The 21,132-nt window shown below is 42.6% G+C and overlaps 1 protein-coding gene across 1 annotated transcript; it reads left to right on the plus strand.

Annotated features, from left to right (window-relative positions):
- Positions 1-6,234: 6,234 nt before the first annotated feature.
- spg21 (SPG21 abhydrolase domain containing, maspardin) lies at positions 6,235-19,869 on the plus strand. The gene is made up of 9 exons (XM_085771603.1): positions 6,235-6,319; positions 12,879-12,941; positions 15,243-15,404; positions 15,859-15,939; positions 16,640-16,785; positions 16,871-16,979; positions 18,224-18,331; positions 18,418-18,558; positions 19,390-19,869. The coding sequence occupies exons 2-9, from the start codon at positions 12,879-12,881 to the stop codon at positions 19,504-19,506; spliced, it is 927 nt and encodes a 308-aa protein (XP_085627729.1). The 5' UTR covers positions 6,235-6,319; the 3' UTR covers positions 19,507-19,869.
- The last annotated feature ends 1,263 nt before the right edge of the window (positions 19,870-21,132 follow it).

A 21,132-nucleotide genomic window follows, 5' to 3' on the forward strand; every position in this document is an offset into this window, starting at 1 on the left:
AAAGGAAAGAGGAGACTCTCTATTTAACTAGGGAAAAAACCATTTGTTTGTACCTTGTTCCATTCTTAATTTATCTTAAGTTGAATAGAAAAATAGTGATTTATCCGTTTTAATTTTGGCTTCAAAAATATGCAAGACATCTGAAAATTTCATTTCACATGTTTTTTTCACCCCCCCCCCCCCAAAAAAAAAAAAAAAGACAAAACAACAACAACAACTAAAATACAAGTACGAGCAGTTGCTGCCTCTCCTACGCCCCCCTCCCCCTCCACTCCCTCCCCTCTCCCCCCCTCCTTCTCCTCCTGCTGCATCGTCTCTGAAGTAGGGAGGGAGACGTCATGGCGTCTTCAGCCTCTTTGCTGGACGCGGCCGCGGCAGCGACGCACCGCGCTGATCTCTCAGTTCGTCGTCACGTCGGTTAGACAGCAACTGGTGAAACTGATCCGCTTTCGCTTCGGCATTTCGGTGCTGATCATCTAGATGAGTTTACTTTTCCTGCCTCCTCCGATCACTTCATGCTGGAGCTATGCTAACAGCATCCGTGGCTAAGCTTCCTCCAGCTCCACGTTACACTTGTTCCAGGCTCTGCCCGTCGTTTTTCTCTAGAAATAGAAACTTTTTCCAACTTTTTTTTATCTCTGTACCGATCGCGCTAGTCTTCTCCTTCCTCTTCACTTCTTGTTCTGATCTACAGTCTTCTTCGTTCTACACATCCCAGAAGCCCCAAAATTACAGTGTGCGCGAGAGCGTCCCCATTTACCAGCCGCAGAAAAGTGCATTTGACGTCTATGGACGTCAATGGCACTCAAGAGTTGGATTTTGATTGACGTCCATAGACGTCAATGGCACTCAATGAGTTAATTATCCCTCACTTATTCGCTACGCCACTGTTGTCTTGTTACCAACTTTACTTAACACAGCAGCTCACTGTCTGATCACTGATTAATATCTGATCACTGTCCTGACAGTATATAAAAGTCAAGAGATGGTGAGAGCAAACACACTCTATTGCCATTTCTAAACCATCTTTGGTGAGAGACACAGGTTGTCTACTGTGTCCGTGTGTGTGTGTCCGTGTGTGTGTCCATGTACGTGCAGTGTGACCGCACGCCAGAGAGACGGCAGGTGGAGGGGCTGACTGGCAGAGATGAGAGCAAAGACAGTGAAATGCTGTTTAAAAAAAACTTTTTTTTTCCCTGTGAGAGACTGGCGGGCCCGAGACTTTGCCGCCACAGTCTCGTTATGGGAAACAGCTGTCATGGTGTTCTGACGTGGGGGTTGTGACGTACGGTACCTCCTTTTCACGCTGCATGATTGGTTAATGCGTTTATTCGCCGGGCGAATAAAAAAAAATCGACCTCACTCTGAAAAAATAATTGTGCCCCATTTTTGCCGCGTAACATGCGCGGTCGGTGTGAAAGAACCTGTAATGAAAACCAGGGTTCGAAAAAAATATTGACGTGCGGATTATTCGCACGAAACATACGCCTTAAAATTTACAGGTAACCAGTGAAGTGATGCGGTCGCTTTGCACGCCCTCCAAACAGCCCTTTTCAACTCGAAAATCGAGAACAAAGAGCTGGCTGAGGACAACGCTGCTCTAAAGCAGCAAATTGGACAGGAATTTGAATCAGCCAAAGCCAGAGGCTTGGTACCACGGCAAGCAAAGAGAAATGGAGCAATTTGTCAATGCAAAGATGCATGAGCTCCACTGCTGCATGGCAGATCTCAATGCCTGCCATTTGAACAACAATTGGCTCAATCACCAGGTGATTGAGAAAGACAAACAGATTAAAGTGATGGAGGACTCCTTCGCCCAGTCACTTGGTCAGTTAAATGCCACATGGTAGGAGCAAATGAGTGCAAGGGAGGAGAAGGCAGCCTCCGAACTCTGAGCTCTACAGAAGAGCTATGAGGAGATCACTATGGCTAAAACGGAAAACATGGCACTGGAAGATGCCAAGAAGAATGTACGCTATACGATAACTTGCTCCATACACTCGGCCTTGAGGACATTCCATCTCACACCTGGAACTGTGATGAGTCTGGTCTCCAAGACCAGTTCTCATCATCTAAGGTGGTTGGACAGATTGGCCAACCATGCATGGAGGTCTGCTCAGGTGAGAGGGGCCAAACCACCTGCCTGGCAGCCTTTAATGCTGAAGGAACATACAGCCACACCATGGTGATTTTCAAGGGGAAGCGACTACGTGCTGGGTGGGTCCAGCAGTGCCCTGAGAAAGTCACTGTCCGCGTCTCAGACAATGGCTGGATTAATGCTAACCTCTTCATGGAGTGCGGTCAGTTGTTTGTCCAGTCACTGCCAAAGGATGATGCTAGGCCCCACACCCTACTACTGGATGGGCATGGCAGTCATGTATACAACCTGGATTTCATCAGTTTGATGAAGAGAAAAAATGTCCACATCTTGTGCTACCCTCCCCTCGTGCTCTTCAGCCGCCTGAAGTACCACTTGGACCAAGAGGGAAGGAAGTGGACCAGGCTTATGGCAGGGCAGAAGCTGCCGAAGTCTGAGTTTTTCTCTGTTTTCAGCCGGGCGTGAAAGAAGGCTACCACAGTAGAAAACGCTCAGGCAGGGTTCAGAGGGACAGGGATGTTCCCTCTGAACAAGAACATCCTCCCAGAGAGTGCTTTTGCTCCCAGCAAAACAACGGAGAACCCTGCTACCCACTCTCCCATCCCCACCCAGCAGACCCCAGACACCAGCAGCCCTACCCATCAGCCTGCCGTCAAACCCGAGGCACCCCCATTACTCCAATTCCAGGATGATGAAGAACATGTTCCAGAGGAAGAGATGGTCCTCTATAACCTATCCATGCCACAGGAAGAACAGCCTTCAACGTCCACCGTAAGTGAATAACCATAATATTCAACACTACTCTCTATTACATGAAGTCCATAATCATATAAAACGGATGATTTCTTGTTATAACTTGTTATTATTGTTTTCTTTTGTGTTGGGCAATCTGTCACATTCAGTGATCTGTGTTCTAAAACGAGAGAGGACCATGAGGAAGAGAACAACAAAGCCACCATCATTTGTCCTTACAAGTCAGGAACACCGGGAATACATGATGACATCTAAGAAGAAAGAAAAGGCAGATAAGTCAAGAAAAAACAGACAAGGAAAGGAGCATGTACCCTGCAGAGCCTGTTAGGCCCTCTATGGCAACCCCAGTGACCAAAAGGTATTGTAAAGTTAATATATTAATAGTTGTTGTGTTTTGTAGCCTGTATTCGTATGTGTCTTAATCATCCGCTGTTTCCCCTTGCCTGTGATTGGTTCAGTGTGTGTGGTGATTGTTTGTGGTTGTCATGGTGATGAGGCCGGTCAGTAAAGTGTAAACATAAAGTCCATCTCCGTTTCTCTGTTCCTGTTTGCCTGTTTTCCTGATCATCAAGACTTATACCACTACAACGAACCCTCATTCTACATGCCTTTGGGTTGATAACACTGTTGGCCTACATGTGAACAAGGTTATGTAGGCTATCTGACCGTGACTGTTGGATACTACTGTACTGTCACGTCTTGAACAGTCTGTATTGAGCTGCAATGAAGAACTTACTCATTTAGGATTATTAAAATGTCTGTCTGTCTGTCTAAGGCCAGTGAGGAGTGGGTGAGCTGTGGGACCTGCAAGGCCTGGTTCCATGAGAGCTGTGGAGAGGACAACGGCATCTGTGATGACGACTTCTTCTGTTTGCCTATGAAACTCTCTCCCTCACAACAATTATAATTACAATTCTCATTTTATATGTAGGATTACAAAGTCTGTCACACCAGGATTTTATTTTTGTTCATTTGTTTACTTTCTCTCTTTTATTTGACTCTTGTTAGGCTGTCATATGTATGTAACTATACTGTTACTACAGTATTGCATAAAATGTGAACTGGAATGACGGAATTCTTTGTTAATTTTCAATAAAATTTAGAAGGAAAAAATAAAAATAAAGCGCCTACAAAAAAAAATCAATCAATAAATAAAATACAATAAAACTCTCTCCCCCTACAGACCAATGCAGGAGCTGTAAAATGTTAAAAATTAAAGTTCAGAAATAACACAGATCAGATTGTTTTGTCATAAATGCCTCTGTTTTGCTTTGCACTTTCAGTGACTCATTTTAGCTGATTAGTGGCTCATTTTACCTGCACACTGATCATCTAAAAAATGTGGGACAGCTGATGTTTCAAGAGCTGTGAGACCTAAACGATTATATTTTATTACATAAATTCAACACATAAATATTAATAAACAGTCCTTATAAACTATAAAAACACAATCAAATGTCACACCTTTCTTTTTCTTAGTTTCCTAAGCAATTAACCAAAAAGTGGCTCAATTTAGCTGATGTACAGTTGGTCTCTTTTCATTTTAAAGCAGGAGAATGATAATGCTCTAGTCTTTGAGCTATGGTCCACTTGAAGTCTCAAGTCTGAACTAGAGCCCCTTTTTTTCAATATTGTGTAAACATGTTTTGATTTCGATTGATTATTTGTTTTATAGACACAATGCACAATACGGCACTGCTATCTTTATTTTGTTTCCAATGCTAAAGACCATATCTCTTTGATACAGCGATTTTATTGACATGACATAAATAAATACGCAATTACGTACAACATGTGCCTGTAATGTTTTTTTTTTATCTCATGCTGCTATAATAAGGCAGCCGCACAAAGTGCCCTTATTTTTCACTGAGCACCTGGCCCCCAAAATGTCTGTGCACATACTGAACATTTACATCTGTCCATAACAAGGCCATTGTAGCCTAGCCTACTATAAACTTTATCTGTACTGATCCATGCAGAGGCCTGATTTGTTAAGGCCCCCACATAGTTGGGCGCACTGTGAGTGGTGCGGACTCTGTGAGCACTGTCCGCGGACGTTTCAGGTTTCATAGTTGAGTGTATACATACGGTGTCACATTTAAAACAGTTTGATGTGCAGATTTCCCACCGAGCAGTCTATTGTGTGACACCGGATACATGGAGTCTGTGCGAGCGGACAGGTCCGGCGGACGTCTGCTTTGGTTCTGCATTGAGTCCGCTTTGAGTACGTGCAAACGTCCGCGGAGTCAAGTCAGCCCGAGTTTGTGGGCAGTGTTGCCAACTTGCCGACTTTGTTGCTAAATCTGGCGACTTTCCAAACCCTCTTGGCGACTTTTTTTTGTCAAAAGTGACTAGCGACAAATCTAGTTTCTGGACCTGAAATCACATTATCACAGCTGTTTTCAACGTTTTCCCCCCGCTGAGGTAATGACGTCATTTAGCGACTTCTAGCGACTTTTACGACAGCCAATAGCGACTTTGCTTACTGAGGAGTTGGCAACACTGTTTGTGGGGGGCCTTTAGTATAGAGAGCTTAAGCGGAAGCAGGAAGTAACGTCGCCGGGACGGGAGTCAAAGTTTTATTTCGTGATCTGAGACTGTGCCATGAGAAAAAAATACGACCTCTACAAAACATCACGTTTCATGCCGAGAAACCAGCTGTTATACATAAAACGGCAACGGAAGAATGTATTTTGTGTGAAGACCGCTCTACGGATCTGGTGTCCCACAAAAAATACGTCACCAACTGACACAGGAAAGGGTGGCATTTGGTGTGTGACGTCACCTACGCGACCTGTAGACTTTCTGGTTACGGATTCTACGGAATTTTATTTTACAATAGTTTTACAACAAACTGCTGATTTCTCGGTATGAAACGTGATGTTTTAAACAGGTAGAGGTCATGTTTTTTTCTCATGGCACAATTCAATCGGATCACAAAATAAAACTTTGACTCCCGTCCCTTACATGGAGACTTTTTTCGAGTTGAAGTCCCACAGCGACCGTTACTTCCTGCTTCCGCTTAGGCACTCTATAGAAATATATGCTCTTGAAGATGACGGCGACTTTGTGATCATTGCTTTGGGGTGGGCCTTTGAGTCTTGTTGCCCAGGGCACAGAAAAGTATTAATCCGGCCCTGTCGGTGTCCCGTTAGTTGCCCAACCATGATGCGCAAATGTTTGACTCATACATAGCCCAGCAGAATCTACACAATAAACATATGAAGACATAACATGATGATGAAAGCTGCGCTAAAAATGTTCATCAGAGGAATTAAAAGATTTTTAAAAACGTGTGTTCATGCGTGTGGGCGTGTGGGTGTGTTCTACGGTGGCTCGGTGGGCGGTATCGAAAGCTTTGCGGAAGTGTGTGTGACTCAGTCATATGACCAGGCAGCGGCAGAAAATGGTGTCGAGATGTGGCTAAAACCCTGCGGATACGGTGTCTAAACATCTACGACCAACACGGTAACAGCCCTTTAAAAGCCTTATTCCTACACGACGTCCCACGGCAGTATGTCTGTTTACAGTAACACGTAGCCAGCGGCGCTAGTCGGCGGTTTCGGGTGCTAGGCTACCCCACTGTGTCTGTAGCTACTGCCTGAGATTTGTATCACATGAAAAGAGTGGCCGTGACTCTGTCCTGTCCGACTGTTTCTTCTTTCTCGGACTATGTCTGATTCCGTCCCTCAATTGTAAGTTCAGGCCAGTATCATGCGTCTCGGGTTTCCTTGGTGGTTAACGTTACTTATGGTTGGACCTGGTATGACAACAAACAAAAGTAGATTAACTACAGGTTGATTGACATAAATGAACAGGCATGTGATATTCTTTTTAGCCAATAGTCATAACGAGTCCACTGTAGATGAGCTTGTGTAAGAGGGAGAGAGTGAACACAGGCAACTTCTTACAGTTAAATTCAGTCTTATCCACTTGACATGGTAAAATATTTTAGGTTGGCAATGAAACTAATTAGACTGTGTGTTAGAAGATGTCATTACAGTAGAGGCCATTCATCATTGTCCAGACACAGCTGTGTTGACACAGAAGCACTCAAGGTATGACCACTTCTTATGCTTTACCAAAATAAATATCGGAACCATTTTCAGCCCACACAGATCAGGAGGAAGTGAACACTGTTTGTGACGTGCTTCTGTCTCAGCAACAACCTCTATACTAGCCAGATTGCACGACATCCCTCTGCTCTCAGTTCATTTTATTTGGTCCAGTGGAATCCCTGCAGTGCTGCAGACCATGCTTCCCAGACCCAGGCACATATTAAGTTTTATTTGAAGAACTAACATTTTAACTGAGAGAAAACAAGTATTTCTCTGCTTTCTCTGTGTTGCTGTTATTGTCATTCTGTTTGATGAAAAACAGAGTATTATTACTAATATGACTTGGCAGATCAGATATTAGCTAAAGGTCCAGTGTGTAAAATGGGGGGAAAACCATGACATCTAGCGTTCAGATTCTAGATCACAGTGCTGGCTCGCTCGCGCTCACCCCTCCCGTCCGCAAAGTTACGGTGGCCTCCGAGGACAAAAAACTTGTTTTCCACGACTGGGAGTATTTCAGGAGCATGGAGCGATGAGGTGAAGATCGATATGTAAAATGGTTTAGATAGAACTCGCGAAACGCACTCTCCTGAGACCAGAGCTGTAATGGATTTTCATACCATTGGTGCTACCAGAAATGTGTAAAGAGGATGTAGTGGCAGTTTTAGAAGATCCAGGTGACAGAATTTCAAGGCCACTTCAATGGTGGTGATTCTTAGCTCTGATTCATGTTTCTTTGTAGTAAATCCACTTTTCCTGTTAAACCCAATGTAGTCACAAGCAGTGATGGCGGTAACGCGCTACTTAGTTACGCGTGTTGCTGGGGATTTCCACCGGGTTCAGCGCCGCGGAGAGACGCTGCTGGCACGCTGCGCGGCGTGCCCTTTTGAAATGCTGGAGTGGCAGCGATCAGCTGCGGTGACCACGGCGCTGATGGACCCGGTGGAAATTGAATTGAAATTACACATAGACTGTAGCCTATATGGGGGTTACAGAGAAAGTCAGCACCAAACCAAAAAGCTGGACTTAGGTGCAAAACAAGTGAGAGAGAAGTTGGTCTGGCAGTTGCCTATGTTGTAGAGGAAATGCTGCCCTTAAACACAGTTGTCATTTTTATGTTGAGCCGGCGGGGGGTGTTGTAAGCAACTAATTAAGTAACTTTCAATCTAACTTAGTTACTTTTAGAACCAAGTAATCAGTAAAGTAACTAAATTACTTTTTTCATGAGTAATCAGTAATCAGATTACTTTTTCAAGGTAACTGTGGCAACACTGGTCACAAGTTCACAAGAGGCAAGGAAAACGCTGAGAGAACCGGACTTAAACTAGCACCATCTCCAAATTAAGCCTCAAGTTGTTCCACTAACACAGTCCAGAGTTGTCGAATCCACGCTGACTCAAGACAGACTTGCATCGTCTCACATAGAGCGCGGATCCCAGGTTTATGAGAACCCAAATGAATGGATGAATGACAAAACGATCAGATATGACACAGAGGGAATTGTTAGAGCTCCATTCATTTCAGTGGCTGAGCAAACAGTGCTGATGGAGCTAGAAGATATTGCCACCACAGCAGAACACAGCAGAGTGCTCCCAGCAGCACACTCACTCAGTTGATAAAGTTTGGGTGGTTTTTCAGGTGAGAAAAAAATTACCATCTAAACTCCAAATCAGATGATACAAAAAAAACCAAAAAACAGCGGCAACATTTTTCATCCAAGTTCATCCACGATGCTTGATCAGAAATTTGTTTGGGTGTTTTTAGATGTGACAGTTCCTCCTCCAGTGGGGGTAAGTAGCTGCTGTGAGATATCCAGCTGTGTAGTAGTGAACCTTGTCAGCTTGATAATGACGTCTTGTTTTTTGTGAATTAACTGGTGGTTCACTGTGTCTTCAATCTAATCTGTGATGAGATACATGTGTCGCTGCTCATCAGGCTGAGAAAACAGTGTGATTTACTACACGATTAAGAACAGCTCTGTCTGTGAGCGTACAAACACACCAACACATTTCACCAAGGCAGCAGCTTCATTCAATGATTCTATGAAGTGTGTTTTTTTTTTTTTTTTACAGTCTGTCGGTGTGGTTTTTCCATCAGTCAGTAGAGCTGTACAGTCAGGTCAGGTGTCTGTAGGTGTTGGTCTCACTCTGTTCTGCTTCTATTGACCTTTGTTTTACAGCCACTCAGAGCAGATGAAGTAATTAATTAGGCTTTTTATGTAACCAAGGTCTTTTTATCTATTATTGTATGTTCTCATTTGTGGTTGTATTTGATGTATGACTTTTGTATGATTAATGTTTTTTTATTGATTATTGAAACTACAACAGAGCAACTCTCACCGTAAAGGCCCCCACATAGTCGGGCGTACTTGACTCCGCGGACGTCTGCGCGCACTCGAGGCAGACTCAATGCGGACCCAAAGCGGACGTCTGCCGGACCTGTCCGCGCAAAGCTCAATTTTTACAACCCCGCGGACTCCGCGGACGCGTACTCGGTGCCACACAACTGACTGCTCGGCGGGAAATCTTCTCACGACCTGTTTTAAATGTGACACCGTACGCTCGACTATGAAACCTCAAACGTCCGCGGACAGACAGTGCGCACGGCTCACAGTACGCGCAAACAATAAAAATAAACAATTGCTGCATATTAATAACAGTGTAGTGTTGTTATAATGAAAATTTTAAAGTTTACTAGGGCTGCACGATTCTCGAAAAAATGTGAATCGTGATTTTTTTTGCTGAATTAAGATCATGATTCTCTGGCACGATTTTTCTCCCAAATTGAAATGTTTGTTTATTGTGCAGGGTTTCCGCCAGAAAACTTGTTAAGTCAGGCAGAGTGGCAACATGTTATTTGTGATGGGGGCCTGACACAGGCCAGCAAGTGACTGAGTGACTGGCTAATTGATTCATGAATGGAGAATTAGAATTTAGAAGGTGTGACAGAGATATTTAAATTGTTAATCGCAATTATTTGCATCACTATTAACTGTCAAATACCAATTTGTCACTGCTCATGGTATAGCCCCTTTTCTAATTGTAGTCTGTCCCTTCTGTATGGGGTTAAATTTGTCTCATTAAGGGTCTGTGTCTACTTTCCATACAGATCCTATGGAGTTCGGCGGTCACATGACAGCATAAAGCTCCACAGCCAGTTATATTGATAGTATGACTCCCCTGGACCGATGTATTGCAGTCATTTTTAACTGCTGCATTTACATAAGTGCCACTTTAAAGGACTGTAAAACTACACTGTCTGAACATAAATGAAGAAAATACAAATTAAGTACTTTTAGTTGTTTATATTTATTGAACAACTGAAAAGCACAGATAACTTGAAATGAGAACAAGTGAACAAGTTTAAAAATATAAAATAACCTGCAAACGCAAAAATGTCAATAGAACACTGATGATTAAGAATAAGAAGGGCTTGAAAAGGGCACTTCAAAAAGGAGCAGCAGACTTGGTATCCTGACCTGTTTACTCAGATGTTGTAGATGTGAATCTGATTCATGGCTGCTGTTGCATGTGATCACTCTACACACTAGTGTTTACTCCAGGTTTTTGCTAAGAAACACTAGCATGTTTACCATTTCAGGTTTCAGGCAGGATCTGAGGCATATAACGATGTTTCCTCCAGAAGTGAAAACCCACTCGGATGGGGAGCTGGTGGCTGGTTTACAAAGAGGTAAAGTGTACCTGATGCTCTCTCCACCAATCTAGTGGATTTCCCTAACTATCCTGCACAAGAGACACTGAGCTCAGCTCTACTTCTACTGCTTGCTCAGGTGACACAGTGGGTGCAGTTGAAGGGGTAGCCTCACTTCCTTTGAAAAAGCTTCCCAGTGATCTCTTTGGCTTCTTTGCTTCTGATGCTGCAGAAGGCTGAGGCTTGGTGCTCTCTGTGGTACTTCCTGTGTGGACTGCACACTGCACTTTCCCCTGAATGGCTGTGACACGGTCTGATGAGATGGTGACATACTCTTCCCCCGACGGGGCGTTGGGGAACTCCACCAATGGAGCGAGAGCTTTGTTGACGGCCTCCAAGACATCCAGGTCTGACCATTTTGGAACAAGTTGCCTTGATGATTGCTCGTATAATAATATATATATTTTATATATTGCGCTTTTCATCTTAAATGACAGATCAGAGCAATTGCAATAAAGGCTAAAATCATTACCTGAGCCCAGCCACTAAAAAAGAGACACAATAAAATAGAGTACCAAGGAGCCAGGGTATGAAATTAAGAAAATATTTTGGGGGCAATTTTGGCCCCCACAGTCCAAAAAGTAGGGGCATTTTCAAAATGTTAGGGGGCCATCAAAAAAATATAATATTTAGCTAGATCTTCAAGTTATTTTTAGATTTAAATGCACAAAGCCATCACTACTTCGCCGTCTGCCAACCCAAATAAATGTAAAGCTTACCATTTCTTTGCGAAGTGTGGAAGTAGTAGCTACAGACAGAAAACAGGAGGCAGCTGTAAGCAAATTAATGCAGGCTTTATTTATTGGGGGGGACGTTTTTGTCTTCTATCACAGACAGGTGATGTCCCATGCAGACAGCATCATTCTCAAGCCCTGTCCGGCCATCTCTCCCGTGTGATCAAATGCAGTTTCCATTCGTTGATGTAAATACGGGTCCATGGTGCGACTGGACCAGAGATCGGCTTAACATATCTCAACTCAGCAGCGACCTTTTCTCTCTCTGTTCTGTACATGCTGGGAATCACGGTCTTCGAAAAATGATTGCGATGGCAGGCCGTGTCTCTTTGTCAATGGTTTTCATGAGGTGTATGAACCCCTTGCGCTCCACTGTAGCAATGGGAATGGGAGCCATGTCTTTTGCTATATGGTAGCCTATCGCATTGGTGATTTTGATCCATCTTTTTGACGTTCGCTCATATTGTTGATTACAAATGCTTTGGTTATTGTCTGCTGTCTGGTGGTGGAAGCACTTTTTGCTGGTCCTGATCGCTTTGAGCTTTTTTTATTTCTTCGAATTGACCCTTTGTTGGCCTTCTGATTGGTCTGCTGATCCACCAATCGGAGCGCTTCTCCCCATTTCACAAGTTGCGGGTTGGACAGCCCTTGGATGAAACCGTATGAAACGAGCTAGGTAGAGAGCAATTTTTTCGGCACAAACTACTACTAATTTTTCAGTATGGTTAAAAGGTGTGCTTGGGGTACCTGCAATAGTGACTCACGATATCCGGAACGTATTCCCTGAGTCATTTTTATCCCATTCCCCAAACCCAAGACCGAGACCACATTGGCAGTTCAACCCATCCTCCTACATATTACGTTAACCTTCAAAGTTATCAAGCAAACGTAACATTACCGTTGCTAATGATTGAACTTTTTGATGTTTAACAAGGAGAAATGGGAGATCGGCAGAGATTAAATGTTAGCTAGTTGTTAACGTTAGCTAGCGTCGTTACCTACTAACGTGAGTGACCAAAACAATAATTTTTCTGCACTTTTTGGAAAAGTCATGTAGCTAATGCCCGTTCAATTGCTCTTTGGCCATGTTTTGTCTTCTATCACGGACATCATTTTTCAGATTTTTCTTCAAATTTTCCTTACAAGCAATTTAAATCTGCCTAATTTTCAATGGTTTCTAATGGGAGTTAACCCTTTCATGACCATTGTTTGTCCAACCTAGAGACTGGATGGGGTGGAGTCAAGTGACTACACATGCTGTATACATGCTTCTTAAAAGGACATGAACATATTCTACCTACACACACAGCCAAAAAAAAGACAAAAACGACTTTATTTTCTTTTTTAAACACAGAATACCGACACGGACAAAATGACGTTGGTTATCGTCGTAAATTTCGGTAGTGACTTTCTTCGTCAGAGTGCTTTGAGTCAACTCAAAGCAAAATCTGTTCAACTTTTAGATCTGTCTCTCTGTGACTGTAGGCTCTGACAGTGTGTCCCTATGTGTCCCTTTGTCCTCAGATGGAGGAGATTAAAGTGTCTCCTGATTATAACTGGTTCAGAAGCACAGTGCCCCTGAAAAGGGTAAGTACAAAGAATACACACACACACACGTCCTGTATGAGGAGGAAAGTGTAACTGTGGACAAATTAAGGTGATTTACTGAGCAGCAAGAAAGAGTGGTGTGAGTCATAGATATCTCTGGTGGTCTGCAGTAGACTAGAAAGAAGGTTTTTAACCCTTTGAGGCTGTATGTTCCACCAAACATCACTATTTGACCACCTTAACATGCTTGAAAACTCACAAAACTTTGCACGACCTACATTGGGCCTGGTAAAAATGTTCATGTTTCTCACACATGGGCGGAGCAAAATGGCTCAAAAGCGCCCTTTGGTTCAGTGTCCTCCTCTCCACCACAGCTTCAAACGTGATCTATTTGTTTAGTCTGTTTGCATTGCTGGCACCGATGCTACTCCCACAGCAGACAACAGTAAAGGAAAGGGTTAACCCTAACACTGGATACAACAGACTGGTAGAAGATCTCCAGTATCATGCTGCACACGTTAAAGGATGTGAGTTTCCTCAGGACGTAGAGTCTGCTCCTCCACTTCTTGTGGACAGCCATACTGTTGGGCAGATCAGTCTGTTGTCCATGTGGACACCCAGGTAGCATGCACAGGGGCTTTCTCCTGAAGTCGATGACCGTCTCTTTGGTCTTATCCACGTTAGGCAGCAGCTGATTACTCCCAGGCCACTCCACACACCTGTCCACCAGCTTCCTGTACTCCTCCTCCTGTCCACCACTTCTACACCTGACCACCACAGAGTCGTCAGAACTTCTGCACCAACTGGGCCCAGTTGTTAAAAACTACTCTGATCAGATTTGGATAATGGATTGGATCAAATCTTGAAAATGGGTTGCTGTTGTGGGACAAGTGATCGATTTTTATGATTTGTGGGAAAGGGGTGGGATTCAATAAGTACAGCTTCTTCTCACTCCTTTTTGAATATGTATGATTATGCTTTTGTGTTTTTGTTTCCAAATGTTGTTCATCAACCTGTTTATGCTATTTACATATGAAGGAATGAACTGAAATTGTGCCTTATTTTGTTTTACATGTTTGAAATAAATATTTAAAATAAAAAATAAAACTTTTGATCAGCTGGGCTCACAAGTCGTATTTAAAGTCTGAGGTCCAGGGAGACAGCACAGTACCCTGTGGAACTCCAGTACCACTGACCACCATGTCAGACAGATGTTGTCAGTTTTAACATTTTAGAAGTGGTATTACTTGTTCATTAAAGGGATACGCCAACATTTTTTTTTTCGTGTCTTGCCTCACTCCCGAGTCCATGACAAGCAGATAGACACCATCCTTTAGACTGTGCGTATAACAAGGGAGATACGGGCAGAGCTGTTGCACTGCTGATTAGCTTAGTTCAAACGCTGGAAGTGCACGGGTAGTGTTAGCCTGCCTCCACCTAAAGTCATCAGAGAAACTCTTCAGCTACTCTAAATGGAAACCAGCGGGCCGATCTTCGTCTCAGAGCTGACAAAACTCTCCGGTAAGGCATCTTGAGCGGTCAAATGCCGGTAACGGGACGAGATCGGTCAAAACGGAGGGTTCAAGCAAAGACGCTTTATTTTGGTTCAAGCTAGCTACATCGAGGGTAGGTTAGCTTCCTATTTCAAAGTAAAAGCACAAATTCTATCGTCATGGTTTTCTGTATGTAAAGGGCAACGGGTGTTTTATTTTGTGAAAGTAACCGGAAGTGCGTTGGTCACAACGGCTAGCTTGAGTAGCGCCAAATTCGTCCAAACAAAATTGTAAACAGCTGGTATTTAGACAAATTAACGACACACTGCTGATCTAAACGGCTACTTTCCCGCCTAAAAATGTTTGAAATGTCGATAAAGTGTTACAGAGTTTAGAGCTAAAATGAAATCAGCTTCTGACTGCTGATTTCGGCTCGGGTAGGAAGCAGGCTAACACTACCCATACACTTCCAGCGTTTGAACTAAGCTAATTAGCGGTGCGCCAGCTCTGCCCGTATCTCCCTTGTTACTGCACGCACAGTCGAAAGGATGATGTCTATCTGCTTGTCATGGACTCGGGAGTGAGGCAGGACACGAAAAAAAATGTTGGCGTACCCCTTTTAAATCAGCAATCAACATAGCATTCATGAACGCGTAGCTCCTAATTTGCAGATCACATTGCAGTGATTGTTCCAGTGTGTAGCCAGTCAGAACCAGTGAGTGATTGGTTTGAATAAAGGCTTTTACCAAGAATGTTCTCCTCCAGATATTGAAAGGGGTGAATACAGTTTTTTAAAAAAAGACTTTAAACTCTACTCTCCCCACTGTGTTATTTCTGTCTTCTCCAGATTATTGTTGATGATGATGACAGCAAGGTGTGGTCGCTGTATGATGCAGGTCCAAAGAGCATCAGGTGTCCCATCATCTTCCTCCCGCCTGTCAGTGGGACAGCAGAGGTGTTCTTCCAGCAGGTGTTGGCTCTAACGGGCTGGGGCTACAGAGTCATCTCAGTAAGTCTTTAAACACGGCAGCTTCAGCGTGAAACAGGGCTCGTATGTTTTGTTTTATTGGCAGACGTGGCATTTACAGGAGAATCACACTGTTCTGACAAATATAGATTTAATGGAAATAAATAGATTTTAAAAGAAGCAGGAAAAGGAGAATGAACAACTTCCATGGCATTTTCAAAAAGCTTCTCTACCACCATGAGACCAGCTTTAGTCTTTTATGAGTTATAACTGAACCAGATTAAGATTCAGATTTGTCTCAGTTAAGTGGTCATACCACATTGATTGTTAGTCTGAAAAGGATTATAAGATTATACAAACTAATGTCTTCAGTTATAACCCAGCCTGTTACTGTCAGTCTGTGTCCAGGACAGTTAGTAGATGTGGGTGGGAGTCGAGGGATAACTAACTGCTCCCACTGTGATGAACCTGTGATGAGCGCACCATGTTTTTCCAGCTACAGTATCCTGTCTACTGGGACCTCATGGAGTTCTTTGACGGCTTCAGGAAGCTTCTGGATCACCTGCAGCTGGATAAAGTAAGACTGTCGAATCTCTCTTTGGACCAGCTTCATCTTTATCTTCGTCTGGTTATAAAGATGCCACTGTGTGTCAGAGTGGGGGGCTATAATTAGCAAATTGTGAATTGTGTGTAAACACATAGTTACATTTGTAGAACTTTGCTCTGTTCAGCCCCGACCAATCCCTCTGTCCCACAGACTGATGCTGCTTCAACTAGGGGTGGGAGAAAAAATCGATTCACATAAATATTGCAATATCTTTTTTGACGATTTTTAAATCGATTTTTTTTTTTTTTAAATTTTTTAAAATATTGTGCAATGTGCATTTGTTAGCCTTTTTTACATACCGAGAGTACAGGTTTTGAAAAGGGATTAAGTTCACTTCATAATGGAGTATGTTAATTTATAGGCTCCTACAGTATTTGTGTGCAGATAAATGTTAAAAATGCAGACTAAAAATCGAGAGAATCGGCAGTGTCGTAGAATCGCAATTTAAATCGAATCGCCATCCAAAAAATCATAGAAGAATCGAATTGGGAGAAAAGCATATCGTCCCAGCCCTAGCTTCAACCAAATGTTACCAAAATGTCTGTCAAGTGCAAGTTCCATTGCCCTGTAAAACTGGCTATATATAATGTGCAGGGAATTATGGTTTGGCCCTACAAAAATAAAATTGAACTGAAATGAATGATGATGAAGCGCTGTCCTGTATCTCCAGGTCCACCTGTTCGGGGCGTCTCTTGGAGGATTCCTGGCTCAGAAGTTTGCAGAGTGCACACACAAGTCTCCCAGAGTTCACTCTCTGATTCTGTGCAACTCATTCAGCGACACCTCCATCTTTAACCAGACATGGACGGCCAACAGGTGCTGCTTTAATGATGTTATCACACATTCCGTTTGCATTTTCACGTTCATCATCATTGTGCTTTATCCTCACCATGCTCCTCAGCTTCTGGTTGATGCCAGCTTTCATGTTGAAGAAGATCGTTTTGGGGAACTTTGCTAAAGGACCTGTGGACCCGAAGATGGCAGATGCAATTGACTTCATGGTGGACAGGGTGAGTGGACATCAGTGAGGCACTCCATGTTAATATGTCACTACAGCACGGAGGAGGTGTCTTATTATCACTCGTCCTGCTAAATCATATTATATCAGTATTTCATGTGAACAGAAGAGCCAAGGACACACCTCTCACAGGATTCTAATGATCAACTAATCAATGCAGGTTGATTATTAATCCATCAGTTAAAATTAATGTTTGGTCATATTAATTATATAATTCTTGATTAAATGTTTCACTGTTTTGGATCTCTGATCAATACTTTCTGCTATCTAGTCATTTTGAATTGACCAAATGATCGGTCAAGAAACTAATTGATATTGCAGTCCTAAATGTAAACATGAAAGAGAATAGTAAGATATCACACATGTGCTAGTGAACAAAGGTTATAAAGAAGTCTCAACTCAACTCGACTCAAAATGTATTTATGTAGCACATTTAAAACAACCTTAGTAGCCCAAAGTGCTAGCAATATAGATAAAAACAGCATAAATCATCAACATAGATTAACAATAAGATAGGGCAATAAGAACAATTACTAAGATTAGGTAAAACAAATCAAAGCTATACTAAAAGATGAAAATAACAGGTCAGGGTGAGTTGAAGGCCAGTGAGAAGAGGTGGGTCTTTGAAAGTGATTTAAAATGCTCCAGAGTTTCAGCTGCTCTGATGTGGAGGGGTAAAGCATTCCATAAATTAGGGGCCACAACTGAAAATGCCCTGTCGCCCTTGCTCTTTAGTTTTGATCTGGGGCAAACCAGCAATCACGTTGTTTTTTTTTTTCCTGTCAACAATCGAGCTGCTGCATTTTGGACAGCCTGTAGGCAGTTCAAAGACTGCTGGTCTAGTCCAACATAAAGAGAATTGCAATAATCAAGATGATAGGTGATACAGAAGTTAGAGGAAAGCTCAGCCATTAACCTGAGGTTTTACAAGGGGAAATGATGAACCAGTACTGTAGATCGCAGGCAGGCAATGAAGTCACCAATGGTTTCTCTGGGAGATTCCAGAGGAAGGAGAGTCAGGTGTCTTGGATGGTGGAGACAGGAAGGTGGAGTCAGAGGAAATGAGGTGAAAGAGAGAGATAAGAGCAAGGTGGTGGAGGACGATGATTGACAAAAAATAGTTTTGCCAAGACGACTCTGTTTGAAATGTGTTTTCCAAATTGTGAACTCTTCCTTTTAAACTGGTGACAATTAAAAATGAGTTGATCATCTCATCTTTGTTCATATATGCTGTAGTTGGAGAGCCTGAACCAAAGTGAGTTAGCATCGCGGCTAACACTCAACTGTCAGAACTCTTATGTGGAGCCACATAAAATTAAAGACATTGCCATCACCATTATAGATGTAAGTAAGATACAGTTACTCAAGCATCAATGTGTGAATGTTTCTACCACAATTAACGTGATGCTTTCAATGTGAATGTTGCTCAGGTGTTTGATCAGAGCGCGCTGTCGCTGGAGGCCAAGGAGGAGATGTATAAACTATACCCCAACGCTCGACGAGCTCACCTCAAGACGGGAGGAAACTTCCCGTACTTGTGCAGGAGTGCAGAGGTCAACCTCTACATACAGGTACGGTCAGATCCCTTCACACATGTACGGTCGGCATGGGCGTGGTAGTGGGGGGAAAAGGGGACCTGACTACCCAGGGCCCGAGTAGGGAGAGGGCCCATGAAAATCCTGAAATTATTATTTTTTTGTGTGATGTTTTTATTTCGAATGAATTGGGCCCCCCAATTAATTGGTGTCATAATTTATTTCAAATATATTGATAACATCACAAGACATTCTGGGGGCCCCCTCTTGTTGGCGTAAAATGGTTTAGTCCGCCCATAGACAGCGGCCAGCAACAAGTCTAACGTCAGTGAGCCCAGATTGAATGAGGCTAGCTTTCATCATGCCACCCAAAAAACATAAATCGGGGTATCATAAAAAGAAAGAAGGCAGAATTAGGGGAAGCAACTGTTAAAGGGATAGTTCAACATTTTGGCAAATGTGCCATATGTGCCAATGCCATAATCTCTATAGTTTTAGTGTGAGTGGATTTGTTACCCTTTATTGTCAGTGCAAGCTATTTTTAGATCGGCGGAGATATGATATGAGATAATAATGGAATGTTACAAGTTTTTTTCGAGGTAAATGCAAAGCCAGTATAGTGCCGAAAAGAGATTGATTGCCGAAAAACTGACCCCGACGGAAACGCGCTTTGGCAGCTTTGTATAAATTTACTTCAAAAACAACTCTGCGCTTCGTGCACTGGCATGGATAGGGGCCCACTGACATTATGAGTGTACGGGGCCCAGAATTTGGTGCTATGCCCCTGACGGTCGGTTCCCTCTTCTCAAAGGTTTGATCAGAGAAAAATGAATCTGTTTATCTGAATTACTTTTATTTTATGTTCAGATTCACCTGCGTCAGTTCCATGGGACGAGATACGCCGCTATCAGTCCTGACATGGTGAGCATGGAGGAGCTGGAGGTGCAGGAGAGTGGGAACCAGGACTCTGAAAATGGCCAATGAGTTCATTTTTTTCCCCCCCGACATCTGTTTCCTCAGAACATTTCCAAGAGTTTCTCTCTTATTTCACAACTTGTCTCCAGGTTATCTGTGGAATTCCAATCAACAAGTCAACTGAGAATATTTTTATTTGACAAATAAAGCAATATTTTGATAATGACCTGTATATAAATGACACTCAACCGCTTTTGCTTTCAAAAACATACAACTCCTTGCCTTATGTGGACTGACTGATATATATATTGCACTCATGAAATGCCTGAACTATTGCTGTCTGTATGATATGTCTAAAAATGTTAGTGTAGTACAATGATTTTTTTTTTTTTCATTTGTTTTCAAACCTTCACAGTAAATTTTTAAATTTCACATGTTCTGTGGTTGTATTTCCTTGCATGAATGCCTGCCATGTTTTGATTGGTAACAGGTTTGATATAGCTTTCGAACAAGAATGTTTCTGTCTCCATGTCTTAGTTCATCTGTTGAACTTTACGAGCTACATCTTTTTAAAAAAGAAAAACTACCAGTAACATGGATTAATTCATGAAAATGTCCTGTAAATTCAGATATATCGTGCTGTTTGTCCTCTGAGAAATTTTACCTATTGAATCACAATCTAGTTAAGTATAACAGACCGTTCCTAGGGATGCTGCTCTGATCAAAGGACACAGAGGTGAGGAACTATGCAGGATATTTACCTTATGTTTCATTTTTACCTTCATTAAACAGCTTTGGACTTATTGTGATGTTAGATAAATGACTTGTAACTTGTTACAGGGAGAGTGGAGGCTCCTTCCACATTGTGGCTGAAAACCAAACCTGCGATCAGAGCCTCTGACCCGGTGTCTCAGCTCTCGTCTCGGTGGCACAGCGAGTCCGCGTCACAAATGCGCTCTGTAAACTGTAATCTGTTGTTTATGACAGATACGACTACACAAATACACACACCATAACATATGATAATCCATAAATCCACTGATTGATTATAGAAGACTTTGTTGAAAATAAATGCACACGACCGGGATGAGGGTTAGCAAAACAGCCAGAGAAGTGATCCACAATGCTACTTAACTGGCTGGTACGATGTAAACAGGAAGTCTCTGCAGAAACAGTCAAAATATAGTATATCATTAATTCAGACTAAATATTATATGGAAAAGCAATACTTGTATTCTGCACCCCTCTAAATGCCCCATGGATGCATTATTCTTTAAGAAATATAGCTTTTAATAAGCATTCTCCATTCAACCTTGAATTTATTAATGATCCATTGGCCCACCTATGCAGTAAGAGTCCAGTCCATGACAGATGTGCCTTTAAAGCTACAGTTGGTAAGTCAATGAAAGTGAAAGTAAATCAAATCATACAACGTCAGGTCCCTCTCCGAACCTCTGCCAAGCCCCCTCCCCCCTTTGTCCTAAATGGCCCATTTCGTGTAGGCCTAGTAGTACTACTATCAGAATATATGGACAGTTCAAATATGACTAAATAACTGTTACCAACTTAAGTTTTAAGTGAGAGAGATCAGGTAGGGCTGAGTCAATCAATGGAGTTGGTGTCAGTGGTATGAGTATAGGCTACCCACTGAAAATGCATTAATAGCCTAGGTATTTCAGTATAACCACTACAACA

This window comes from Trachurus japonicus, chromosome 3 (assembly GCF_045865225.1).
Source record: "Trachurus japonicus isolate A0001 chromosome 3, Traja_1.0".
NCBI classification, from domain to species: Eukaryota; Metazoa; Chordata; class Actinopteri; order Carangiformes; family Carangidae; genus Trachurus; species Trachurus japonicus.

What these genes read in the sequence shown, in the direction of transcription:
- spg21 (XM_085771603.1), top strand. Translation starts at nt 12,879, where the DNA reads ATGGAGGAGATTAAAGTGTCTCCTGATTATAACTGGTTCAGAAGCACA. An exon ending in GGGGCTACAGAGTCATCTCA is followed by an intron (nt 15,405 to 15,858) that starts GTAAGTCTTTAA and finishes ATGTTTTTCCAG; the next exon opens with CTACAGTATCCTGTCTACTG. An exon ending in TTGCCATCACCATTATAGAT is followed by an intron (nt 18,332 to 18,417) that starts GTAAGTAAGATA and finishes AATGTTGCTCAG; the next exon opens with GTGTTTGATCAGAGCGCGCT.